Source organism: Tenrec ecaudatus, chromosome 11 (genome assembly GCF_050624435.1).
Source record: "Tenrec ecaudatus isolate mTenEca1 chromosome 11, mTenEca1.hap1, whole genome shotgun sequence".
NCBI classification, from domain to species: domain Eukaryota; kingdom Metazoa; phylum Chordata; class Mammalia; order Afrosoricida; family Tenrecidae; genus Tenrec; species Tenrec ecaudatus.
Window position 1 is genome coordinate 15,488,629 of NC_134540.1, and position 27,718 is coordinate 15,516,346.

At 48.8% G+C, this 27,718-nt stretch overlaps 1 protein-coding gene across 1 annotated transcript; it reads left to right on the plus strand.

The window, feature by feature from the left end:
* Nucleotides 1-102: 102 nt before the first annotated feature.
* PROSER1 (proline and serine rich 1) lies at nt 103-26,379 on the plus strand. Its single transcript, XM_075562899.1, has 13 exons — nt 103-808; nt 4,146-4,211; nt 7,057-7,125; nt 9,203-9,297; nt 10,137-10,230; nt 11,228-11,338; nt 12,832-12,915; nt 14,587-14,665; nt 15,345-15,440; nt 18,025-18,069; nt 21,794-23,501; nt 23,924-24,074; nt 25,084-26,379. Exons 1-13 carry the CDS (start codon nt 764-766, stop codon nt 25,204-25,206), a joined length of 2,766 nt encoding a protein of 921 aa, XP_075419014.1. The 5' UTR covers nt 103-763; the 3' UTR covers nt 25,207-26,379.
* Nucleotides 26,380-27,718: the final 1,339 nt, after the last annotated feature.

Below are 27,718 nucleotides of genomic sequence, written 5' to 3' on the forward strand. Positions count from 1 at the left end.
CCCACACCAGGACCCTCGTCCTCGGGTTTTCGGGAACGTGCGGCCCAAACTGGCGGCGCAGCGTGCGTGCGTAACGGCTGCGACGGGCGTCATAGAAAGCCCCCAGTTGCGGGTGGGGGTTAGAAGGGTGCCCCGACCGGGCGCCTGTAGGGACCAGCGCGGCGGTGTTCCGGAGTCCCCTTAGTTGTGGCCGTACCCACCTTCGCCGGCTCCCGATTCTCTCCGGCCGTCGGCCCGCTCCCGGAAGCCGCGGCAGCTGATAACAAAGCCTCCCCGGGCGCGGGACCGAGCAGTCGGCCGAACGGCTGGGGGTGAGCGCTGCCGGGCCATGAGTCCGGGCTCGCGGCGCTGACGACGCGGCCCAGGCGCAGGTGTGGGCCGCCAGGCCGGCCTCTCCTTCCTTCCGGCGCGGCCACGCCGGGTGCAGAGGCTCCGCGACCTTCCCGGCCACGCGTCGGCCGCAGCCTCCGGGACCGGAGCCCCAGGCTGATCCGCGCCGCCCCGGTGGACCCGGCTCGTCCCCCAGCTGCCCCGAAGCTCTGCGCTGAAGCTGGGCACCGCTGACGCCCCAAGGCGACTGCTGCTTGTTTCATTAAAAACTTTTCCCAAGTCTTCGTCTTTTGCCGTTTTTGCCGTGCTCCTACCTCTCACTGCCCTTTCTCCCCGTGGAAACCCGTCGACCATTAACTGCAAACAGTTTTACCATCCACGGGGCATGAACGTTTTCTCCTCGAAAGTGTAGCTGTTGTGAAAACGCCTCAAGATGGACAAGAAGTCCTTTGAAACGGTGCTGGATGAAATAAGAAAGGTAAGTGCCCGTGATTCCTTACATTCCCTTCGAGAGCTAACCCGTTGCACTTTTTTGTTCTCTTGACGTTGCATGAGATAATGAGCCCTGGAATTGGCAAAGTGTGGGCTTAGACGAGTTGCTGAGGTTGCATTTCACGATGCATATAACGTGGTGAAATAGCTTAATGCGTCTGGAGAATCCGTGCGGCATTGTGGGGATTATGGTCGCGGTGAGTTGGAACCCGGAGTCAGACGCGGGTGGCTCTAAAGCCAGCTTTCCAAATAGTGCTGTCGTCGGTACGTGAAAGAGTACCGTGGAACTTAGTTTTCGGGTCTTTCATTCTTAGCCCAAGTGAGTGATCACTGGAGATCCGGATTTCTTCTAAAGGTACCTGTGCTTATGGCAGAGGTATTGGAATCTATGCGTTTTAAAAACAAAATAGGATTGCTACCTGGACTGGACCGGAAATAGTGCCCTCAAGAGAAGTGGAGTTGACTTGTCACGTAAATTTTTCTCTGTCACCTACCTACCTGGTCGGAGGAAGCACACAACTTCCATTCTCTTGCTAATTTTAAGATTTGGGGAAGTGGGGGTGAAGGCCAGGAATGTCTTCTTAGGTGTAAAAACATTGATTTAAAGCTGAAAGGACCTAACTGTACCCTTATTAAGGAAAGGTGCTTCAGTGAGGCCTCCCTGCCATTCTATATTTACATATCTTAAAATCGTTGAGGTAAGAGGAATACATTACCATGCCTCTGTTACTTATTCCAGTCCATTTAAATTGTCTCTGAACTCACGGGTTTTCTTCACTGTTTGTAAAGCTTTTTTTCTGAATCAAATTTTTCTTTTTTTCATCCTCCACATGTAAAAATCAACCCGCATTTGCTTGTTACATTAAGCTTGCAGCATCGATGTATTGCATATTCTCTGTTGAAGAGAATTTCTGCTTTTGCAAACCCACCGATTTGTTGAATTAAGATAGGCACTGAAAAGCCTGGCTGATAGCTGTATACGTAAATTGGACACACACCGGTCACAGGATGATTTTTGTAACACTTAGTGCAAAATGTGTGTTCAGGTAGATTGGTAGATTTCTGCTTTTGGAAGACAAGACTGTGTACTTAATTTCTTCCTTGAAAGTATGGTGTAAATGCCACCTTTATAAGTACCAATAAGGGGGATATGAAACTTCCCAGAATCCAATTAATACCGACAAGAGATGGCAACTTCATTCTGTTCTGCAGAACACTCCCTGTACTCACTGTGCCAGATGATTAGATAGTGGATATATTAGCATGGTCCCTTTTTCTAATAAAAGTGTAAGCTTATGTAACTATTGCTAATGTTTGAAAGAAGTTCCTTTATGCTTTGTAAGTTTTTGCTTTAAATCAGTTATTGTCGCTGCCCGAGCATCACCGAAGGTGGAGGGGTGGTGCTGGGTTGGTCCTCAGCCTCACTGGCATATAGAAAGCAGAGGCCAGTAAGAAGAGACTGGGAAACAAAAATGGGAAGTGGGGGAAGGGAGAGAGGTGAAAACCATGCTAAATTTGTCTTTCCTAAAAGGAGGTATGAGGCCCTGAAGGTGTAGTGAGGTACGTGCTGGGCTGCTAACCTCAAGGGCCACCGGTTTGAAACCACCCACAGGAGAGGGATGAGGCTGTACTCCCTTAAAGACCGACGGCCTCAGAACCCTGTGGGGCAGTTTCACCCAGTCAGTGGGGTCACTGCATCCCTTAACTCTATGGCCCTGAGTTTGGTTTTGGAATAGAGGCCGACACAGATTAGCGCTTCCCTGCTTTCTCGGTCACCCTCTGATTTGATCCTCCAGATCCGTGAGGCCAGTTTGACTGGCTTTATTTCACAGAGGCTCAGCCTGGCCCCTGGACATAGGGCCCCCAAGCAGTCTTGCCCCGAGCCTTGTTTGTACAGCGAGTTCTCTCAGCGCCAAAGATGGACATAACGGAGGTCACTATGATCTGGGTCTTGGCCCAGAAATCAGCCCTAACTGGGTGTCCAGGATGATCAAATCCCCCACAATCGTGTGCTTTCCCTGTTCAGTGGGAAATGAACAACTAAGTCTCCTAGGCGTTTCTCATAATATCTAGCAAGACATCCTAGGTGGAAAGCACAAATAATACTATAATGATTTCATAGTGAGCAAGAGGATTTGTTGGGGGGGGGGGTGTTTTTAAATTATTAGAAGTGTGACAGGGTTAAAGGAGCCCAAATCGGCTCTGTTCGGGGTTGCTCTTGTGGTGGTTCACTAGGTTTTGATGGTGCCGCTCTGTCAAGGCCATTCCCAGGTATTTACAGCATGGTTCCTGGGCCATACCAGTGAAACATGTAACTAACCCACCCCTAGTGGGGTGGCTGGAACTGCCTCTCCTTGGTGAGCCAGGTGGTAATAGCTGCTTGCAGCCCCTTTGGCACCCCGCCAGGTGAGCCATTGAAAACCACCAGCGGCTCCACAGGAGAAAGATCAGGCTTTCTACTCCCATAAAGATTTAGTCTTGGAAAAACAGAGGCAGTTCTGCCTTGAGTCAGAATGGACTCAATGGCAGTGAGTTTGGTTGGATTTGATTCTGCCCTTGGGCCAGACATTCACTACCGCTGCCCTATACAGTGCTGGGTCAGAGCTGCCAACTGTTCCCCCAGCTTCTGATTGGTTTCCTGTGAAGATGAAGATAGGAGCCAGCATCTACTGAACACCTAGTATGTGTCAGTTCGGATGTTGAGTGCTCCCAACTCAATGGTAACTCTGAAATGGGTGACAGATGAAAAAGTTGCTATGGTGTTTGAAAGGCCAAGCTGCCCAGCTAGGGACAGATGCAAGGATTGAATTCAGAGCCCAGGGGCTGTCTCATCTCTGGGAGCTTTGAGAGCAGCCTCTAAAACCTAATGCCATTGAGTCAATTCCTACTTACAGGAAATCAGAAGCTATGGGTCTGAATTGGCAGGGGAGGGGGCTGTATTTTTGTAGAAATAGATGACCACATGTACATCTTAGCAGCCCAGCGCTTGGCTACCACCATTAGCACGTAGTAAGTGTTCAAAAGGTCATTGATGAATGAGTATTGTCTGTTACGTTAAAAGTCACAAATTAGATGGGCTTGTGGTGTTCTGAAATCCTTTCATCACATTTATAGAACTGTGATATTAAGAGAACCTTGCCCTTTAGCATTATTGTCATTGCAGTTTTGTTCCTTTGAATGGAGTGAGTAGGGAAGCCCAGGGGCTCAGTGGGACTTGGGGAGCAAGGGGGGTGGCAGTCATTTTTCCTGTTGTGATTCAGCAGTGTAGGTGTCTGTATTACTGTGCTGCTTTCATGTATTAATATGGTTTTCTATATTTCTAGGCTGTTCTGACAGAGTACAAACTAAAAGCAATCGAATACGTGCACGGATACTTCTCTAGTGAACAGGTATCCCTTTATTTGTTTGTGCACAAACCTTCTCACGCCAATGCCCAGCTTCATGTCTGTGTTTATCTGCCCGTGAGACTGTCTCATTTTGTTGACATGTTAATTCAGGGACTTTAGAAGCTTTCCGTTTTAGCAGAAAACTTGACACAGTTCCAATTCAACCCGCTTTGACCACGCTGACATTCTCACATGGTTTTCAGATGGAGTTTTTCTCATGAAAGGAGGCCAAGGTTCCTCATAGTAGGTAAACTTAGCCCCGAGTGAGCAATAACAGGACGCACCACTGAATATGAAAGTAGCCTTGCGGCAGCACATGGAAATTGAAGGACCTGCTCAAGGCAAGGACACTGTGTTCTGTTAGATGGGCAGTCCATGGTGCTCACCTTCCTGACACGGTCGCCGAAGACAAACTATAGTGGGCATAAGCAAATGTGAAGAAAGCTGATGGTGCCGTCTCAAAAGATACAGCATCTGGGGTCTGAAAGGCTTGAAGGTAAACAAGCGACCATCTAGCTCAGAAGCAACAAAGCCCACATGGAAGAAGCACACCAGCCTGTGCAATCACGAGGTGTCGAAGGGATCAGGTATCAGGCATCAAAGAACAAAAGATCATAGTAAATGAGGGTGAGTGCAGAGTGGAGACCCAAAGCCCATCGATAGGCAACTGGACACCCCCTTACAGAAGGGTCACGGAGAGGAGACGAGCCAGTCAGGGTGCAGGGTAACAACGATAAAACTTAACAACTTTTCTCTAGTTCTTAAATGCTTCCTCCCCTACTATCATGATCCCATCCCAAGTCTGCCTTACAAATCTGTTTAGACCAGAGGATGTACACTGGTACAGATGTACACAGGGAATCCAGGGTGGATGATCCCTTCAGGACCAGTGGTGAAAGTGGCAATACTGAGAGGGTGGAGGGAAGGTGAGGTAGAAATGGAGAACCGATTACAAGGATCTACATATAGCCTCCCTGGGGGATGGACAACAGAAAAATGGGTGAAGAGAAGTCGGACAGTGTAAGATATGACAAAATAATAATTTATAAATTATTAAGGGCCCATGAGGGGGAAGGGGAGGGAGAAAATGAGCTGATATCAAAGGCTCAAGTAGAAAGCAAATGTTTTGAGAATGATATGGCAACAAATGTACAAATGTGCGTGACACAATGGGTGTATGTATGGATTCTGGTAAGAGTTGTACGAGCCCCAATAAAATGATTTTTAGAAAAAAGAAGTAGCCTTGAATAAATGGTTATATATAAGCCACTAAATAAAGCTTTCATTAGCCAGGGGGGGAAAAAAAGACAATGTCTGGTAAATAGTTTCTCTAACCGCCACAAGTCTAGTGGGTTCAGCCTGGTGGCTAACCCTTGAAGTGTTTGCTGATTGAAGAGCCCTGTTGGCATGGCGGTTGTGATTTCACACTGGGCTGCAAACCACAGGATCCCCCATTGGAAACCGTTGGCCACCCCCTGGGAGAAGAAAGCTTTCTACACTCATCAAGAGTGACAGCCTTAGAATCCCCCGGGGAGACAGTCCTAAAGGGTCACTGAGTTGAAATTGGCTGCATGGCAGTGAGGTTGGTGATGTGGAGATGAGCAGTTTGAATGCACTGGCCACTGAGGGAGAAAGGGGCAGGCAGTCTGGTCCATGAAGAATGCAGCCTCAGAAATGCTGGGAGGGAGGGGATGCTACTCTGTCCCATTGTTTCACTGTGTGTCAACTTCCTGAGAGTAGGTTTGCTACTAAAGCAAAAATTGCGTGTGCACGTGCAGGCTTGGAGGAGGGCGGTTTCAGAGTGTCAGTGGAACATCAGTCAGGGAGCAGTGTGAATCTGAAGAGAGGTTTGGGTGAAAGGCAGTAAATCTGTAGATTTAGTTACTAAATGCACCAAGTTCTCCGTTTCTCAAGAGCTTGAGTGAAGGTTTGAATAATTTTAAGCCTTTGTAGTTGTAGATGTGAAATTCTTAGAAGTTGATTTATTATCTAACTTGTTGCTTCCTAGTGTTTTCTAGCTGTTCCATCGCTTTTCAAAATCATGCTGTTTTTAAGATTTAAATGTTTTTCTAATTTGTTAAAAACTCGTCGGTTACTCTACTTTGCTAAAGTCTTTCAAAACTGTGTTAAGCCACTTTCTTAGTATGACATTCTAAGCTAGCTCCCTTGCTGTCCTGAAGACTCCCCCCTTCCTGTGCAGGACAGCCTAGTTGGTCAGCATTTATCAGACAGCAAAACCACCCTTCCCATAAAGGTGAAGGGCATATTTATACATGGGGACTTGAGATAGTTCGTTGAAAATTTTGTTTGTTCCTGAGCTGACTTCTTATCTCTATACCCTACTTTTCTAACTTTTTTTTCTTATGAGAATATACTGTATATACTTGTGCATACGCCGAGTTTTTCGGCATATTTTAAATGCAGTTTTTCTGGTAAAATTAGGTGCCTCGGCTGATATGTGGGCTGGCCTATACTCGAGTATACGCGGCACTTTATTTTCCCTCTATCGTATACTTGCCTTTCTTTCCAAACCAGTGCTGGCTGGCCAGCTGAACTTCCTGCAGTGCTGGGCGTGTTCTCTCTGCCCCTTCCGCATGGCAGCTGTTCACCTGTGTGCAGTGCAGCCCTGGAACTGAACTCCTCTTCCAGTTCTGGTTGATGTAAAGTTAAATAGCCACGCCTTGCTCCTCTGTTGGGTGCTGTAGTGTGGGCTCTCTGATGCCCACTGCCCCTCAGTCTGGGTCCCATTTGCACATGCCTAACAGTCACTCCAAGTCCTGGGGGAAAATACCTTTGTTATGTTTGCAAAACTGCTGTGGGTAGAGCTAACTGAGTCCTCTGCTTTCAGGTGGTTGATTTACTGAGATACTTTTCCTGGGCGGAGCCTCAATTAAAGGCAATGAAAGCATTACAGCATGTAAGTAGTTTCTTTTTCTTCAGAATGTTGAATTTAAGTATTTTGAATTCTCCCAACTTTCCATAACTCACTTGTATTAGAAAGCTAACCCTAAATTTTATGTTGTTGATTCAAAATATATGGTCTCTAGGTGCCATTGAGTTGGTTCCAGCCCAGTGACCTTGAGTCCAGTGGACCAGCCACTGCTGAGCGGTTCCTGCCTCTCCTCGCAATCCCTGCGTTATTTGAGCCCATGGAGTCAGCCATGAGCAATTCAGCTCCCTGAGGGTCTTCCCTTCCAGTTTACCAAGGATGCTGTCCTTCCCAGGGACTGGTCTCTGCTGACAACCTATGGAGAGTATAGGAACTGAAGTCTGCCATACTCAATTCTAAGAACATTCAAGTTGAACTTCATCCAAGACAGATTTGTTTGTTCTTCTGCCAGCCAGTGGTGCTTCCAGTGTGCTCACCAGGATCCTAAAATTCAGATGCATCCTCTGGCTTTCACATGTAGATGTACTGACTGAAAAGTTCTCAGAGTCGCCTCTTTGTTCTTTAACACTTCAAAGAGGTCTTGTGCAGCAGCATTGCCCAATCAAGTGCTTCATTGTAATGTCCTGCCTTCAGCTTCTAGAAACATTAATTGAAAGTTTAAGTAAATTGAAGTCCTTGACAACCTAAAATTTTTAAACCTAATTTTTTTTTTTAATTTTAAGAGTTCTTAGGTACTTCCTTCTGTTTTTGAATACCTTTTTATATTTAGTCTTAGAAATGTGAGATGGATTCATACATCAATTCCTGAGATATGCACTGCCCAACTGGACTTTTTAAATGATAGGAATGTATTGTTTTTGAACGTCCAACATGGTAGCTATTCACAACATGGTTGTGGTTCAATGGGTTGCTAACCAAAATGATGTCAGTTCAAACCCACCAGCTCCTCAGTGGACAGAAGCTGAGGCCGCCTGCTCCAGTGAAGACTTAAACAATCTCAGGAAGCTACATAAGGTCTCCATGAAATGGAACGGACTCAATGGCAGCGGCGAGCTCATTATGCAGATGGAGAAACACACATACCAACACTTAGCGGCTATCCCCTTGGCTAGAGTCTTTCATGTACAACAGTAGTGAACGTCCCGTGTCCCTAGCATTGTGTTTGCACATTAGCAGCATGCAGCTGGCAGTGACCAATGTTGAGGTGGGAGGTCGAGGGTACCAGCGGCTGTGTGGTTGGAGTTATGGCTCAGGGCCTTGGTTTTCCCTGGATTGGCGCCTGGCTGCCAGTGGCATTCTCCAGTGTGGTCTGTGGAGAGCATCAATTTTCACATCGCTTCCTGGTCTTTGGAAGCTACCACATGGGAGAGTGTAAAGTGGGCATACTAAGAAATGGGTCTTTTGAGAACATCTTAATATCTGATAAAATGTTTAGATGCGAAGTTGAACATTTTTTATCAGTACTTTTGTTTTGTATTGCGATTTTAGGAACGTTGAGGTGTTGGTACTGGTCCATCTGGCTTGTAGTTACTGTGCATTGGGGAGTTGCCTTTACTGTTCACATAAGTCTACACATTGGCCAGGTCTTCAATGTGTTTTTCAAAATAAAATGCCTTTGAATAAATCTGGCACTCCCAGTCTCTAGGTAGAGTCACAGTGCACACTGACACAGCTCACAGAAAGTTTTGTACCTCAGGAACTGCTTAGCCCAGCTCTCCCGTGACAGTGTCCTTTTCATGTGTTTAATGCTGGGTGGGCCGCACTTTGGGAAATGCTGGTCTCTATTGGGTGCTGAGTTTCCGGATGGAGGAGTGTTCGTTGTCCCGCAACTCCTTGAGTAGGACAGTCCTCCCTGTGTGCAAACATCCCCTTTTGATTTAGCCTCGTCTGAGGGTTTCTTGGTTGCTTGTACGGAACACATTGAAAACGGTACAGAGAGCTCGCAGAATGAAGCTCTCGTGCACATCGGCCGTGCTGGAGCCGAACACATACATTTTAGTATTTGCTTTTGACTAAGTCGCTTTCACCTAAAATGTGAATGTTAACCTTAAATTGGGTCTTTGATACGAGCTGTCTCATGCTCCAAGTCATTTATTGTCTCTAGAAAATGGTGGCTGTCCACCCAGCAGAAGTGGTCAACATACTCAACTGCTTCACCTTCAGTAAAGACAAACTCGTTGCTCTGGAACTGTTGGCTTCGTAAGTATTCCGTTGCCTTTGGGCTCCACTGGAGAACAGATTTGAAGACGTGAACTGTCTGTTAACTCAGTGGTGCGTGTTCACGGGTTAGGCTTCAGTGACCCGGGACTCTGGTTTATGAAAGCAGGTGAATGTAGAGAGGACTTCTGAGACACGGTTATAATTTAGAAAAGACGGTGCTCTTCACAATCAGGAGCTTGCGTGCATTTCTGTAACTTGCTGCTCTGTCTACTCGGAGTCACGGGAAAGCCGCTCTGTCAAAGACGTGGGACTTAGAGACCAAATTTTTGTGGCAAGACAAGTACTCTATGAGTCTTATGTTCCTCACATGCAGAAGCTACACTCTCACCTACTTGGTATGATGTGTGTGCATTTTAAATCCTGTGAGGTGTGTGAAAACAGCTAGCAAGCGTCTGATCAACGATCAATGAATATAAATTCAAAGAAAAGAAAGGCACATTTTCAAATCCCTCACGTACAAATAGACGTCCACAAAGGGACAACGTTAAAGGAGAGGATAAGAAGGAACCGTGACTGTTAGGTTGTTTTAAAGGGGTTCACTCTACCTCCTCCTCTCGCTCAGCACTCCTAGTGGAGGGAGGGTGTCTCTTCAAGTGGTGGTCTTTATTTACACTGTATAGCTTGAGTTACATATTTTTATAGCTGTTGGTAAAGAGGACATTTATGTTTCCTGTGATATGGAGAAAATAAATATGAACTCTTTCTCCCAGTGTAATGGAGAAGCACTCCTTCAGATACCTTTGTGTTCAAGCAAATGTTGCTCCCCTGCATAGTGTCCAGATTCTTAAATGCTACTTTAAATTACGTTTCCTTGGTAGAAACATTGTGGATGCACAGAATTCTCGGCCCATTGAAGATTTATTCCGGATAAGTATGTCAGAGAAGAAACGCTGTAAGAGAGTTCTTGAACAGGTAAATTGTAGACGTTGAAATTGTGCTCTGCCATCTAGTGTGCTGATGAAAGTCACAGAAGGGAATCCAAAGCAGACGCTAGGTCAGTGTGCGTAAACTGCAGGAGCTAGCCACACGGGCGGGCGTCACCTGCTCCCACAGTTGGGAGTTTTTCGGTCAGTCAGAACAAGTTGATACAGTTCTTTTTCAGCTGTAGTTCAACTAACAGTGTGGTGTACTACTACGCATGGGCTGCAAACAAGTCCTCCTTTACCCTGTCACTAATATGACTCTAGCAAACTGTGATAATTAACATAACTGTATATACTGTAACTCTCCTGTATGGATTCAGAATACATGTAATAGAATAGTGTTTGGATCACTTAATTAATAGTGAGCATGACTGGAGATGTGTCCGCGCGTCTTGGAAGTCCGGATGTAACAACTTCAGCAGGCGAGACACAAAAACCCCTTTCCTTGGTGGTCTTGTTACATACATTACATTGTGTGTAGCACTGTGTTCTACAAACAGCTCTGGCTTTTTCAGTAGCACAACTGGACACTTGATCACCCACTTGACGTTGTATTTTCTCCACTGGGTTGAGAGCTCTTCAGGGCAGGAGGCGGCCTGTTTCTTTGAACTCAGCCCTCTCTGCTTGTCTGCAGCATGGGCGTGATGTGGGTAGAAGTGAGCAGCGTTGCTTTTTGGAAGTGAAAAGGAGGCATGGACTTCGCTGCACCCAATTAAGAAAATCAATTGTGAAGATATTCTTGTGTAGGAGTCAGTCTGGCAACATTGACAGTGTTGTGTGTGGCCGGTTTCATAATGCCTTTGAAGTAAAATTATTTGCCTCAATGAATTTGGTCATGTTCACCTACTTACATGGTGTGTGAACAGAGTGAATGTGGTACTGTTTGTCCATACATGTTTCTCAGCTAGCCCACAGTGCTTGGTCCGGAGTCTGGTGGGGCTGGGAGACGTTGGCGTTCCACCAACCTCCTGTTTTCTGTATTGCAGGCTTTCAAGGGAGGCTGCAAAGCACCTCATGCTATGATATCTTCCTGTGGGACAATTCCAGGAAACCCATATCCCAAAGGAAAACCGAGCCGCATAAATGGAATTTTTCCTGTAAGCATATTTTATGACTATATATGAAATTTCTCGTGGCAAAGAATTAAATGATGATTGACGATTTCACCATGGAAAGGCATTTTCTATCACATCAATAACTCAAGTCATAGGTCGACCACTAATGGAAAGGCTAAGTTTAAGCTGCATTAAAGGATTTGTGTGAAATCTGAAAAGAAGCCACACAGAAAAGAGGGTGCTTTCTGCTTTATTTTGTTTTATCTTTGCATTCATTTTAGAAGCACTGATTGACATTGTCAAATGTTCTGCGTTCTGTAGCTGGTTTCACTATAAGTGTGTTTGGGAAACTGCGTGTAACGGTCCAGTCTTGGAGAATCACGTTGCCTGTATTAATAGAGACTCTGGAAAGGGGTATGTTCCAGAGACATTTTGATGTTACCCATTTGTATCATCTGCTAAGCCGTGCGCCAGCTTGTGCTCTGCATACTGTGGCTCTGAAGTCAGATTGAAAACGAACTCTAAGGGGCATTATTCAGATAATGGTGATCTCACTTGTTTGTAAAATGTACTTATGGCGCTCGAGTAAGTTGTGAGGGAAAGGATTGGCACCTCCAGCCCCTGCCTGGTGTCCTCGAACCCCTTTGTAAAAGCCCTCTACAAAGGCTGGTTTATTTCCATTGTCACAAGGAACCCCAGGACTTAGTAGGTAGAAATTCCCACGTACTATCTTCTACAGTTAGTGTGGGCCAGAAACCTGGGGCTGACCCCACCCCCGCCCCCCATGGTTCTGGCTTAGGCTCCAGTCCCCTGAGGGCTGGATCGGAGTTCAGGGCGATGCTTCCCAGGTGCTCGCTTTGCTCGAGTGCCCACCTCCTGCACAGGCAGGGCAAGCGATCGAGAGAAGGCACATGGCAGCTGCTCTGCCGCTACGCTGCCCTCTCAGATGTTCCTGGACGGGACTGCCCTAGGGACAGGAAGCAAGGAGCGTTGGTACCATCTGGGCAGGTGGCTTCCTTACAGGTGTGTGCCATTTTAAGTACACATGGCAGTGACCTGAGGCCTGCACTGTTGACTGCAGCCGTCTTGTCATGAGTCTGCTCTTGTCTGATGGAAGCAGTTGCACTTAATGGTGAAGGAGAGCCCATAGTTCAGCGGATCACTTAGGCGTTATGTGCTGTGCCAAGAAAAGTCTTATTTGTGGTTGCTTCTTTTAGCAGGCCCCTCCTCACCTTCCCCCAAGGAGAGCCTACTGTGTGCGCCCCTTCCCCTCTCCCCATTGTGGGTCGCTTGCGTACTTCTGAGTAACAGTGTTAGGATGTTCTGTGGTGTATAAAGGTTGTGAAGGCCTGGTTAACACTGCTATTCATTAGCCTGGGTAAGATTGCGTCTAGAACCCAAACCCCTAAGCTCCTGCCAAGTTTTAAGTTTATTTCAGTGCATTATTGGGGTTGTGTTGGTAGTGATCGGTTTGGGTTTCATTTTGGTCTGAATTACCTTCTCTTTTGTGTGTCTTTTAAAAACACACACACTAGGGAACCCCTTTGAAAAAGGATGGAGATGAGTGTACCAATGAAGGCAAAGGCATAGCTGCCCGGATCCTGGGACCATCCAAACCGGTATGTTTAGAAAATAAATGCTTCGGCAAGTCTTAACGCCTGCTTAAATTTTTCTAACTACACAAAGCAAACATGTATAGTTTTTGTGTTGTGAAATTCCAAACATACAAAAACTCTAGATGAGTCAACAGAGAGCGGTGCCAGTACAGTGCTTGGTCAGCAGCGTGAAAGGACCCCTTTGAGGTTAAATATTTGACTTTAAAGTGAGAGCGATATGAAGTCCTGTCCTGCCGCATTTAAATGTGACGTAAGGCATGAGGAAATGTCTTTGTAGCTGGATCCTATCGCTCACTGCCGCCAAGTTGATCCGTCCATGACAGCCTTGTTGGACAGCATAGAGCTGCTCCTTAGGTAGCTGAGTGTTCTGATCTTGATGAGCGCCGACGTTGTTCTCCTGCGTGGGTTTAAGCCACCATCCCTGCACTTTGCAGCCTGACCCTGAGCTCACTGCATCAGGGGGGTTCCTTCACGAAGATGCTCATCTGCCCAGTTTTATAATAGTAATAGGTAATGGGAGTTTCCCGTGGGCTAATGGAGGCAGTGGTTGAGTATCGTTTCACAGGCGTGACCATAATGCTTTGCTGGAAATGCAACTGGATAGAAGTGGACAGCCGTGTGGATTGAGGGGTGTGGGCATACCAGAGGCCAACACAGCCACCTCAGAGTCAGTCCTTGACTATCCGCATGGCAAAAACTCCAGTGATAAACCAGGCACAAACTCCATATTCCTGGCGCAAGGATAGTGCCCCAGACAGGTGTGGCGTGGGAAAGTTGAAGAAATCTGAGTTCTATGTCCCTGCACAGGGGCCCTGCCTCTCGGTAGTCAGAGTGGGCAGCATTCAGCTGAGGTTCAGAGACCAGACTCTGAAGACCGTGTCTGTGAGGACTTTCGGGTGCTGTGTATGCTCCCTTAACTCTTCAGTATTTGGGGTTGTGGCTATTTCAAATGATAATGGAGCTCCGTAGTCTAGTCAGGGTGATGGTAGTCCATTAGTGGAAATCACTCTTCCACATGTGATTCCTGGTCAGTGCACCTGGAGCCCAGCCTTCTGTCAGTGGAGCTTGCATGTCACCGAGTGCTGAGCAAGCTATCTGTGGAGCTTGCAGACTCAGACAGACTAGGAAGAAAGGCCTACTGGTGCGCTTCTGAAACTCCACCAGTAACCCCTGTATGTGGTGCATCCTCGGGGAGCCTGGATGACGATTAACAGCAGTGCTGCCCAGTCTGTAGTCTGAGAGTTGCCGAATGCCAACTGCTCGAGCTAGCCCCGCCCTTTCTTGCCGTCAGGTGGGGAGAGGATGGGTGTCGAGGGGATGGGTAATGAGTCTTGGAGGGTGTTGCCAGGGAGGTTGGTGGGAGCAACCGCGCTGGGCCTGAGGGGACATCATCACTGCGGGGCTGAGGACTGACCCTTCACCAGGGAGGCCACCTCCGCAGGTGTCTTAGCCAGAATCAGCCATGGGAGCTTGATCAGGTTCATGAGCGCCACAGCCCAGCCTCTCATTTGTGTCCTGTGTCCGTCCAGTGGGATCTGACGTGCTGGGTCCGTTTTGACAAATTCTGCTGTCCAAATTAATGGACAATAATTCAGACAAGCTTTTAGAAAGGCACATTTTGTCAGGAGACAACTAGATTGATTTTCTAACGAAAATACTTTCCTCTTCATGTAGCCGCCTTCAACATATAATCCACACAGACCTGTTCCTTATCCAATACCTCCATGCCGGCCACATGCAACCATTGCACCAAGTAAGGAGGAGAGCGTGTGTGTGTGTGTGTGTGCGTGTCTGTCTGTCTGCCTTCTCTATTAAACTGGAAGTCCGTGTTGGGGCACCACTGGAGCGCTCAGAAGGGACTGGGGTGGGCTGGGGTGGGTTCCTTTTGGCCCAGAGTCGCTGTTCCCCATACTGTGCAGAGCCGTGTAGCAGACCTGTTATCCAGGGGTTTTCTTAGACTAAAGTGGTAAATATGTGACAACATTTGCCAACAGGAATTATTTTTAGTGATTACTGCCAGTTTTCACTGGTGAATTGATAGCAATCCTCTTGAATTGCTATTTTGCATGGTTGCTATTCAATGAGAGGCATCGTTAATCCCTTTACCTTAGAAAAGCCAGGTGAACGTGCCTGGCAGAAAAGCAAGGTGGGGCCACCCACTGCATTTTTGCGAGCGTAGACCTGCAGTGAGTGTGGAATCCAGACTGAACCTCCACTTCTCCCATTTGGTCTGTTTAAATCACAGGAATTTCCAGAAGGACACTCTGCAGGGTCGTTTTTATATATGACTGATCTACCCTTAAGGCCAAGCCTCCAAGTGAAAATCACCAGTCATGAAACAATCTTCCGAATATATGTAGCTACAAGATGACCCTTTGAACTCCTGGCTGCAGAAAACTCTGACACTAACTCTGTTTCTGTTTTCACTGTAGGTGCTTTTAACAATGCAGGCCTGGTGCCGTTCGCCAATGTCATAGCTCCGGGTGTCCCTCCTCCACCACCGTACACTCCTAATCCAGTGGGAGCAGGTAAAGGGCGGAAGGAGCTGAGGGTTGTTGGCTCACTTGTGCAGACGTGTGCTTGGGGAGAAGACTGGTTTGCAGTGCTGGGTTCCAGCAGAGCGCACCATGCTCCTGCGCTTGGTGGCGCTGCGTGGGAGTCCTCAGAGACAGGGAGCAGTGGGTGTATCTCATGTTTGCCTGTCACATGGAAAGACATCTCAGTAACGGTTTGCTTTCCGTGTTCTGTCCTCTGGCTGTTGAGGTGAACAAAGTCTACCCACAGTCTAGGAAGAGGTACATGTGAAAGGGGAAGAAAACGGAGCTCTCTGTCACTGAGTAAATCCCATTGGGTGACACTGGGGTTTCAGAGGCTGTCCGTCTTTGCAGGAGCACAGGGCCTCCTATTTGTTCAGTGGAGCAGCTGGCGGGTTTAAACCATCCACCTTGAGGTTAACGGCCAACACTTCACCGGCACTGCCAGATGAGGGCTTCTGTACATGAGAAGAGAGGCAGTTTCAGTATATGCTGCTTCATCGACTCTTAGTTGCCGATTTCTGGCGGGGCGGTAAGTGCTGTGACGTTGTTCCAGCGCGGTCGGCCGTGAGGGCAAGCTGTGCAGGTAATCCACGTGTGTCCGTTCAGTGACAGCTGCTGGCTAACTGAGCTAAGTTGGGGGGGAAGACAGACGGTGGACTAGTAGTACGGATCCCAGGGGAGGAGCTAGCCAGATAGACTCCTTCTCCAGTAAAGACTCGGAGGGCACAGTGATGGGTGGAACCCAGAGCTTCAAAAGAAAGGATAAAGAAGTAGATCAAATGCAGAGGGGAGGAGGAGGCCGGGTGGACAGGAAACAAGGCGTTGTAAACTGCCCCACCATGGGGTAAAGATGAGGTACTCTCGGAAACCCACAGGAGTTGTGCCCAGTCCCATGGATGGGTGCCAGTGAGTTGACATACTGAGCAGATGGATAGTGTGCCCTGGTACTTCATAAGCAAGGTCCTCCTCGCTTTCCTTCCCTGGTTTTTCTTACTTTTGGAAATGGTTTCTTTCACGTGACCTCTAATATAGCGTTCTGAAATTGTGCAGATAGTTAGGTCATTGTTTCAGAGACTCGGCATTGGTGTGGCATGGAGTCTTAGCATGCATGACAGGTGTGGTGTCAAGTTTTCCTCTCTTCTTTCTCGAGGTAATGTCTTTTGAGGAGATTGTATCATTTTCTTCATAAAATGGTGTTTATTGTGAAGATTCTTAGAAGACCTCTTTTTGTAATTGTAATACTGCCTTTCTAGGTGTTTATTAAAAACTAAGGTGGGGGGGAAGTGTGGGGTTTGGTGGCTTTTTTTAACTATTGACAAAATTCCTATTCTAGTTTGTGCTGTTGATTTTCCTTGAAAGTTTAGGTTATAAAATACTATTCTCTCCCGAGGAGCAGTGGGTTTGACTGCTGACCTGGTACTCAGCAGCCCAGCTCACAACCCTACCCACCAGGATTCTTGGATTCCGACTGTAAACTGTCTTTTTCTTGGGCCCTCTGATGCCAGCCTGATCCTAACTCCTTTTGGTTTTCATCCCACAGAAAGTAATTGGCCAGTACTTTTATTGTTAATTGTTTTTTTGAAGTTTTGGTTCCTTAGTTGGTTGGTTGGCTTCTAAATTCCATGCCATCTCCCTTTATTAGAAACTTAGTATCATTCTGGACACTTAAAAAGATTCGTGGTTGTATTTAAAAACTGTCCTGCCATCTAGTCACCTTCTCGACTCTGTGTGTGTGTGTGTGTGTGTGTGTGTGTGTGTGTGTGTGTGTGTGTGTGTACACACAACAAAATTCTTCATCCATTCTTCAAGTGGGCATCTAGGCTGTGTCCAGCTTCTTGCTGTTATTGTGAGCAGTGCTGCAATGAATGAAGATCTGTATGTGTCTGTTCGTGTTATGGCTCTTAATTCTTTAGGATGTATACCCAGCAGAGTATTGCTGGATCACATGGAATTTCCTTTCCCAGTTGTGTGAGGCAGCGCCGGAGCTTGTAGGTCATAGGTTTAGGTTCTTTTTTCTTGCATTGACTCCCCACTGGCAGACCCCATCTGTTCGAGTGTGTGCTTGTTGGTCCTTGGCCACGCCCTGCAGTGACTCCTTTATCTTTGCTCACCTTTTCCCTCATTAGTTGCTGCCTGGTTAGACAGGTCCCTTCTCCCCTGGCATGTGTCAGGAGGAGGGTCAGGGAGGGTCTCAAACAGGATTGCTTTTCTTGTCAGCTCTAACATTGGACGCTTTTCACAGCTGTGTACCACTGGGCAGGTGCAGGTTTCCTTCCATTTGCCGCGGTCACTGCATTGGACACCGTCAGGCAGCCGTGGGTTTGTCAGTAGCCTTGGGCCAGGGGCCAGCATGCTGAGACCATCATCTCTCCAGAACGATTGTAAAGGACTCAGTATGCAACATAGCTGTGCTCATGTCAAACCTCACTGGTCTGCGACTTAGTTTTTAACTTTTCGAGCACAGTGTACCGTTGATCTTTATACCTTGGATTTTCCATTTTGTCTCATCTCTGATTAATATGCTAGTTAATGATTTGACTAAAGCTGAAATCAACCTTTATTTCTTTTTATATAGAAAATGAAGACCTTTCCAGTCAGTCAAAACCTACCCAGCATCAAGGTAAGGACCAAGTGTGGCCTGGTGATCTTGTCTGTTTCGGTTACTCACTTGGAGCTGAGTGGATTTGATTGAACTCTTGTGTTTTGAGAAAAATTCCTGGTAGGAAAGTCTACCTCTAATCAATTAATACCTGCTAAAAGTAGTTTAATACTGATGCATTTTATTAACACGGCATGAAGTGCACGTTAGCTGTATTTAATTCAGCGTACAACTTTGTGCCCTCTTTTATGTTGCTTGCAGTTTATTCTGAGGAGCCCTAGTGGGCTACGCATGCATTGAGCCACTTACTGCAAGGTCAGTTGTTCAAAACCACCAGCCACTCCTCAGAGAAAGATGAGGCTTTCTATGATGTAAAGAGTGCAGTGTTGTAAAGAAATCCACAGGAGCAGTTCTACCCTGACCTATAGGTCACTAATTAGCATCAGGTCAGTGGCAATGAGCTTAGTTTTGAGTTTTGGTTAAGCAGAAAATGGAATTGATTCCTGGGGTGGTGTGTGGTCCACAGGACGCCTCCAGGTGGCAGCAGTACCCTAACATTGTTTCTTTCCTTCGTGTGATCTGGAGCAGATAAGTTGTAGCCTTGGGCGGGTAGTGTAACTCTTCAAAAAGAGATGAAAAGTACTGTGTGGGCTGGTTGGTTTTGTCCAGCTACCGGAATACAGCTGTTCGTGAAGGCAATAGTCAGGGTAAGTGTCTGTAAGGGCCGGTGGTACTGCCAGGGCTAGTAGCTACTGTGGTCTCCTAGTGATGGCAGCATTGTCTGAGGGCCACATCCTGACTGCCACTTCATGGTTTAAAACTGGGGGTCTCAAACTACGGCCCGCCGAGGACATTTATCTGGCCCGCCGGGTGGTTTTGCCCCGTTTTGTTTTTACTTCAAAATAAGGTATGTGCAGTGTGCATAGGAATTTGTTCATAGTTTTTTAAAAAAACAAAACAAACTATAGTCCGGCCCTCCAACAGTCTGAGGGACAGTGAACTGGCCCCTGTTTTAAAAGTTTGAGGACCCTGCTTTAAAGGCTGCACTGTCTATAGCAGGTTTCTCTACCACTCCGCACTGCAGATTGAACAACCAAACCAACTCATTGCCAGGGTGTCGATTCCAACTCACGGTGACCTAATGGGACAGGTAGGGTTCTGAGACTAAGTCTTTATGAGAGTAGAAAGCCTTGTCTTTCTCCTGCACGAAACAGTGAGTGGCCTCAACCTACTGACTTGGAGGTTAGCCGCCCCGTATGCAACCAGTATGTCACCGGGGATCCTATAGCCTCAGCTTCCCTATCTCTGAAAGGGGAGGCGCTGGTAACTATCTCAAAGGGTTATTGTGAGAAAATGAAAGGCTACATGTAAAACCCTTCCCACGGGTTCTGACAGATAAAATCTGTGTGTGTGTGAGAGAGGATTTGGTAAAACTTTACAGAGCACATTAGATTTCCGTTCAGTAATTCATAGGCATTTTGTTTTTGTTGCAGACTCCACCATGTAGATTATTGATCTACCTCCCTTTCTGTGTTCTCCATTTCCGTTCCTCTTTCCAACCCTTCTGAACTTTGTCTTGGGGAAGATGCTTTTCTGTCTAATTTCAAACGGTTCTTATTCCACGGCCGGCCGGCCGGCATGTGCCGTTTGTTAGGTGCTATCGAGGAGGCTCCAGCCCACAGCGACCCAGTGCACAGCTGAGTGAAACACCGCGCTGCCCTGCGCCATCCGCAGGATCGCCACTATGCCTGAACCCACGGACACCGGACAGCCACTGTGTCAGCCGACCTTGCTGGAGCCTTTCCTCTTGTACCAAACATGATGTCTTTCTCCATGATTGGTCTCTCAAAATGACAATAATGCCCAAAGTATGTAAGACAAAGTCTTGCCATCCTTGCTTCTGAGGAGCACGCTGGCCTTCCAGTACAAATCGATTTGTCTTTTAGCAGTCCATGGTACTTTTAATATTCTTCTTGAGCACCACAATTCAAAGGCATCGATTCTGTGGTCTTACTCTAGGTCCAGTTTCACATGCATATGAGGCGATGGAGAATACCATGGCTTGAGTCAGGTGCTCCATCCTAAAAGTAACATCCTTGCTCTTCAATACTCTAGAGAGGTCTTGTGCAGCACATTTACCTAATGCAATGTCTTGTATCTCTTGACCGCTGCTTCCATAAGCACTGATTGTGGGTCCAGAGATGACAAAATCATTGAACCTTTTCTCCATTTATCATGACAGTACTTATTGGTATAGTTGTGAGGAGAGGATTTTAGTCTTTCTTACATTGAGTTACACTCATCAGCAAATGCTTCAATTCCTCCTCACTTTCAGCAAGCAACGTTTTGTCATCTGTGTATCGCAGGTTGTTAATAAGGCTTCCTCCAATCGTGATGCCACACTCTTCTTCATATAATCCAGTTTCTCTGGTGATTTGCTTCGCATAAAGACTGAATAAGTATAGTGAGAGGATACAACCTTGACATACACCTTTTTTTATTTTAAACCATGCATTATTCCCTTGTTCTGTTTGTACATCTGCCTCTAGATGCACATACAGGTTCTTCCTGAGTACAACGAAGTGTTCCGGAATTCCCATTCTTCTCAAGATCATCCAGTTTATTGTGGTCACCCAGTTGAATGCCTTGGTCCAGTCAGTGAATGAAACACAGTAAATGTCTCTCTGGTCTTCTTTTCGTGGTCTTTGAGCCACGAGCCACCTGACAACAGCAGTGGTCTCCCTGTCCGTGTGCTGCTGCAATTCTCTGAGTGGTCTTGAGCACAGTTTTCCTTGTGTGTGCTCTACAGTCAGCGTTCTGCTGGGTCACCGTCCTTTGGAGCGGGCACAGATACGGGTTTCTTCTAGTCGGCTGGCCAGGTAGCTAGCTGCCTTCCAGTGCTTCCTCGGCTTTCTGAAACATTTCTGTGGCTGTTCTGTCAATTCCTGGAGCTTTGTTTTGAGCGTAATGCATTGACTGCAGCTCGAACTTCTTCCTTCAGCACCATTGGTTCTTGCTCATCTGCTCCCTACCTCCTGAAATGGTCACCTGTCGACTGAAGCAGTGACTCTTCCTTCCATCTCTTGATGCTTCCTGCATTCAACTATTCAACTGTCCCATACCTCAAGGGTGACTAAGAACGATCCATAGTCAGGTGTTCCACCTGGTCTATTTGAGAACCCTGATTTTCTTCCCCTCTGTCCAGAACCTTCTATTGCCATCTCTTTCAGAGCGGTTGGTAGTGATACGTAGGTACCATGGACTTCATGTCTCTGGGACACAAGTCTGTCCCTCGTGTGGTCAATTGTCTGATTATTTTTTTCAACCTTTGCTCTGGAGGAAAGACCAATCATTGTACCTTAGACTGCCAAGCACAAGCTTTTAAGCCCCAGTTGCTAACTCATCACAATAGAATGTAAAGCATTGTCTTTGTGGACTGCTCAGGCCCCCCAGGTGACAGTCCTTCAAGAGGGTTGGCTATGGTGAAGAAGTTTTTGTAACTTTCCAGTCCCTGTGCTTCCGTGAATGTTTCGGCAGCACAGGGAACTCCATGGGTGGGAAGTCGGTGGGCTGAGGGGCTGTGCTGAAATTCTAGGGAGCGGCAAGCTGCGGTGCACTTGTGGCAGCACCTTGTTAGAGCTGTGGATTGCCTCCTGCTGTTTGTTAACGGTGACAAACGGCTGTGTTTCTGGGTAACACTTCGACATTCCAGCATGGCATTCATTTCATGTCTCTTTTCTCGCAGCGTTTTCGACGCCAGCCAATCAGCTCTTTTCTCCTCATGGGTCTAACCCTTCCACACCTGCCGCAACTCCAGCGCCAACAGCCTCCCCCGTCAAGGCTGTCAGCCATCCTTCAGCATCAGCCACCGCCACCACTCCAGGGATGAACCTGCCCAACACTGGCCACACCGTCCTCCCCGTGTTCCCAGGGCAGGTCTCCTCAGCTGTTCATACTTCTCAGCCGTCAGCGCCCAATCAAAGTGTCATCCGAACCCCATCCTTGCCCTCCATGCCTGCCACCTCCATCCACAGCACAGCATCTACCCCTGTCCCGTCGGCTTTTCCTGGCCTTGTCCCACCACCAGGCCCTTGTGCCACCCCCACTCCAGCCGCTCCGGCTGCGTCTGCCCCTCGGGCCACTCCAGCCACCAGTGAGACGTTTGCTTCCACGTCAGCGCCTTTCTCCAGCCACCCCTTTCCTGCCACCTCCTCTGCTGGCGCCCTGTCCTCGGGCTTTGCAGGGCTGCCCGTGGCGCCAGCGTCCCAAGGGGTGGCCAACCCCACCCCTTCTGTCATCGCGGGCAGGTCCGCAGCCAGCCCCCTGGCTGTCAACAGCCCTCTCCTGTCCGCTCTGAAAGGCTTCTTGACCTCCAGTGACACCAGTCTCAGCTCCTCTGCTGCCACCAGCGGGCTGGCTGCCTTACCGTCTCTTAGCAACCGGACCCCAGATGCACCCCCTTCGGCTCCGGGCAAGTGCTACCCCACAGCCTCGGCCCTCCCATCGGCACAGAGATCCGCCACGCCTGGCCTGGCCCTCTTCTCAGGCCTACCCTCGCCGGCTGCCAACTCCACGGCCACCCCCTGCCCGCTGCCCTCCCCGTCCTCCTTGACGACTGCCGCCGCCTCCACGCCCGGGCCGGCCAGCTGTGGCTCCTCCACACCCCTTCTGCACGGCGCCCGCCCCGGTCCCACGGACCTGCACGTCTCGGTCTCTGCCGCTGCCGCTGCCGCCGCCGCCGCGCATCCTGTCCTGATCAAAACCGAGCCCACCAGCCCCACGCCGTCCGCCTTCAAGGGCCCGCCCCACTCCCTTAACCCGCCCCACGGCGCGCTGGGCCTGCCCGGCTCCCTGGGCCGCACGTACGCGTCCACGTCGGCGCCCATCAGCCTGCCCACTTGCCTTAACCCCGCCCTGTCTGGGCTGCCGAGTCTGAGCTCGCCCTTGAACGGGGCCAACCCGCTCTCCTCCATCGCCCTGCCGCCCCACGGCTCCTCGGCCGCCATCGCGCCCGTGTTCACGGCCCTCCCTCCCTTTACTTCGCTCGCCAACAGCTTCCCGCTGGCCGCCAACCCGCCCGGCTCGCTGGCAGTGACCTCCACGGCGCCGTCCCGCCCCCACCCCAGCTCCACGGCTGCCGGGCTCCCGGCCTCCGCGCCCACCTCGGCCGCCTCCTTCCCCCTCAACCTGTCCACCGCCGTCCCCTCCCTCTTCTCGGTCACCCAGGGACCGCTGCCATCCTCGAATCCTTCCTACCCCGGCTTTTCTGCCTCCACTGCCCCCAGCGCCGCGCCCGCTCTCCCGTCCTTCCCAGGGCTGCAGGCGCCCTCCACGGTGGCGGCGGTCACCCCGCTGCCCGTCGCCGCCACCGCCCCGTCGCCTGCCCCCGTCCTCCCCGGGTTCGCGTCGGCCTTCAGTTCCAACTTCAACTCCGCCCTGGTGGCGCAGGCCGGGTAGGTGGCTACTCTGGGAAGGTGCCGGACGGGCTTTTCTTTTTCAATTGAAAGTTGTTCACGGTCTTACTTAATTACTCAAAAGCCAGTTATAATTTATTAAATTACATATTTTCCTTGGCTGAAGCATCATTAATGTTTTATGGTCTAACCCACGTGACTGTACGTAAAACTAATGTTCGTTTAATTTCCAAGATTTCAACAATTTGCCTTAAAACTAGACTAGCTGGATTCGGAAAGGGCTGTTTTCCATGTAGAAAGTAAATTGTACATGGATGAGTAGATCACGTTTGTGTTTCCTGCCGTCAGGGGAATTCAAGGTTTGTCTTTTTAATTCCCCTCACGGTGGTATCTGGCTAGTCAGAACAACATATCCCTTGTCTTCCCCGCCGTCTCACCTGCTTTTCCGTCTGCTATTTCAGTCTCTCATCCGGACTCCAAGCTGCGGGCGGCTCTGTTTTTCCAGGCCTTCTGTCGCTCCCGGGTATCCCAGGGTTTTCCCAGAATCCTTCGCAGCCCTCTCTGCAAGAACTGCAGCATAACGCAGCCGCCCAGTCGGCCTTGTTGCAGCAGGTAAGCAGGAGTCGAGTGGTGGGCTGGGAGGTGGTGAGCTGCTCTGCTGACGACCTGCAGCCGCAGGGCTTGTTCACTGTGGACTCGCCCGCTGCCCAGCCAGTATACCCAAGCCCTGCCCTCACCCAGCTGCCGGGGAGGCCTGTGCGTGTTGCCGTGGTGCTAGTTCAGACAGACTCCGGAAGAATGGCTTGGCAAACTAAGAACACAGCCTGTAAAAACCCACTGGTCCAATCTTGTGGAGTATGGCGTGGTCACGAGCTCGGGCAACGCCACGGCTGCCAGCCCCAGCAGAGCGATGACAGTCACTGATAGACCAACACTGGGGAAGTGGGTCTCACCAGAATGGCTGAAGGGTGACCCTTAGTCCTCCAAGATTTGCAAATGAAGCTAGTCTCTCAGAAGGCTGTTGTGGAAGAAGGTGCTCATCACAGCAAGGAACCCCGGTGGCACTGGTGGAATATGTGGACTGCTAACCACATGGTCAGCAGTTCGACCCCCTCAGGAGAACGATGAAACTGCCATGGCTGCAAAGATTCACAGTTCCTGTGGCCCAAAATGCAGTTCTGCCCCATCCCAGCAGGGGGCTGAGTCACTGTCAAAATCCACCACGTGGCAGTAGGGTCAGATCAGGCCTGCAAAGTGCTAGTTTCTGTTGATGTAGTTTGAAACTCATTTTAAAGAAGTAACTAAAATGATACTGTTATCCAAGTCAGTTAAATTTTGATTTATCTTCTGCAATGTATGCTACAATTACAGACCCCTGAGGCACATTTGCTGTGGAGGTTCCGCTCCCTGACAGGGTGTTAGCTACTTGAGGGGTGTGGCCGTGTGCCACCTTGAAGACACTCCAACACTTGGTGAAGAGTTCAAGAAGCCGGGCAGGCCTTCTCTTGCCCCAGAGTGGGGTTATTTTGCTCTTTGTGCAATGCGGGAGGACACGCCCAGAGTGGCCTGCCGCCTGCGGCGCCTGCTAACCTGCTGCCCTTCTTGCTCTTGTCCGGGTCAGGTCCACTCCGCGTCCGCCCTGGACAGCTACCCTGCTCCGCCCGACGGGTTCCCCAGCTACCCTTCAGCTCCAGGAACACCGTTTTCTCTGCAACCAAGCCTCTCCCAAAGTGGGTGGCAGTGAACGTGTGTTCCTTTTGATTCTCCTTTGGAGCGGCATTGGAAGTGCCCGAGGAATGCCATGAGCAGCCTGGCAAGTGCGGAGTGGGAGAGAGAGCGAGAAAGGACAATTGTCACGAGAGCTTGAGAATCATGGTTAACAATTGTCAGTTCAGACACCCCTGTGTAAATACACTGATAGTAAACTACATGAAGAATAGTATTAAGAAAGCATTCTGGAGACCTTTCATCTCCCGTGCAATGAGATTTTTGCCTCGTGTTACATAAGCTATGTAGAAAATATTAAAGAAGAGAATGGACTCTTTATAGCCGAATACAGCCTTAAATCTGCTTGTGTCGCCTCCACTGACCGAAGGAGTAGTTGTGCCTCAGACTCGTGGGTTGCATGTGGCACTGGGGTATGCTCCCCTTGGCATGCCGAGCAGTTCCTCTTCGCATCCGCTGGGAATCAGTACTCAGAAGTGTCCAAGGAGGGACTCCGTTCCCTCCGTCACTGTTAATTTCCAGTATCGGTGATCATTCACATACTGCTAGGATTTAACTCAATATACTTCAGGTAAGTGAAAATGGTGCTTAATATATAGTCTTTAGAATGACTTTTCAGGTGTTTTCACTAAACTCTACATTCAGAACTTGCTTAACTGAAATAGGAGTAAGGCTTACAATGATTTGCCTTCAAAACCTGCCCTTGCTTGATGTCAGCAGTATCCAAATGAACGAGGACCGTGTGAATGACTGACTCTTAGGCCACCTCTGTCAGACGCTGTGCTCTGGAAGCTTGCGGAATGTTTACAATCACGGATGCTTTCTCTCTCTTGTGTGTAAAGTAAGACGCTTACCTAAGATGATCACGCAGCCACACGTTGGGAAGACTGGCTCTGTTAGTAGATTTGAGCGTGTGCTTTCTCGAGGAAGAGACAGGATGCCCTTGAGAACCAGCCACGTTGGCGGGGAGCAGTGGGGAGGATGGTGCCCATCCTGGGCTTGCGAGCGTAAACTGGAGAGTCTACTGTAGTGCATTTCAGCATCTTAGAAGTTTTACTTTTATAAAGATGGTGTCTGGAAGATGTTACTAATGTATTTTCCTTCAATGCGGGGAGCAAACCTTTTTAAGTATATTAATAAATATTCCTGTATGATTAGTTTTTAACAATTTTTTAAAATAAACTTTATGGTTCTGACAACTATTTATTTCATCGTATGTTTTTATTAAATACATTAATATAGGCTCTTGGTTTATTTCTGTTGAAAGTCAACATTGCCAAAGCGTTTTAAAGATCTTTTGTATCCTTGATGTACGTTGGCCGCTCATCCAGAATACAGTTGCTGAGGAAACTTGGTGTCTTGTGAGGCTGCTGTGGTCTGGTTCCATAGACCCCCTTGAAAGAGGCTTGGTGGCTCAGTGGCTTAAGCGCTTAGCTGATAAGCCAAAGGTCAGTGCTTCAAACCCCAGCCCCTCCATGGGGGGAGAGATGTGGCAGTCTGTGCCACTCCCAGACAGCTGATAACCTTGGAAGTCCTGGCGGGCGCTTCTGCTGTGCCCTACCTGTAGCAGGTCACTGTGTACAGTTGCCTGGGTGGCCTTGTCCCTTGAGAACAGGAACTGTCTATTTTTTGCCATTGAAATGTACTCTGGGCATCTCTTGCACAGACTGGGCAAACGGTTGCTATAAACGTGGACAGCTTCGGGGGCGCACCTGTAATGCCAGCTGTTGCTGTGAAAGAGACGGGAACCGGTCCTCTGAAGACCGCTTCTGTTCACAACGTAGAGGAAGCTAAGATGCAAGCTCACAATGGGTCCAATGAGAAATTAGCAGCCCACAGTACCATCGCGCATTTTGGTACTACTGCGGGGGGGGGGGGGCGTACCTTTATGCCTGGCGATGGCAAGAAAGTCTTCCCAGTGGCACCAAGGGACAAGTAAGTAGTACTAGCCTCTAGAAAGGTGTAACCTGTCAGGAGTTACATTGTGTTTGTGTTCCCCCCAAATATGTGTTAAAACCTACACCTGGGTGTGTTGCCCCAGTTTGGAAACCCGTTTTTCTTTGCTCTATTCATTAAATCAGACCCAGGTATGTTGAGTTTGAAAGTTAATCACTTGGGCCATTATTGCGGGGCATGGTCATAGAACCTGAGCAGTCCGGATGTGTGGCTTCACCAAGGACCGGACTACGGAGGTTCAGGAGACCTCCCAGCTGTTTGATGGGACAGGCAGTGTGGGGGTGTGTTGAGGGTCCCAACACTGAGGTGCTCAAGGTCCTGGGGGAGCCCCGAGTGATGAGATGAACGCGAAAGAGCTGGACTTTGAGCGCTTCCTGTCCATGCTGCAGACTGGCCAAGAACAAGGACCAGGGTGCCCATGAGGACTACGTTGAAGGCCGGGGGGTGGGGGGGAGATTTGACAGGGACGCGAACAGCACCTCCGTGGGGCATGTCCTTGTCACAGGCGAGAAGATGACAGGAAGAAGGCAGAGATGCTGCTGGCAGGGCATGAGGACAGCAGGGGTTGTGTCAAC

Excerpts from the sequence above, each read along its gene's own strand:
- PROSER1 (XM_075562899.1), top strand. The coding sequence starts at position 764 with ATGGACAAGAAGTCCTTTGAAACGGTGCTGGATGAAATAAGAAAG. Across the intron at positions 11,339-12,831 it reads GCATAAATGGAATTTTTCCT|GGAACCCCTTTGAAAAAGGA; the intron begins GTAAGCATATTT and ends CACACACACTAG. Across the intron at positions 23,502-23,923 it reads GCCCTGGTGGCGCAGGCCGG|TCTCTCATCCGGACTCCAAG; the intron begins GTAGGTGGCTAC and ends CTGCTATTTCAG.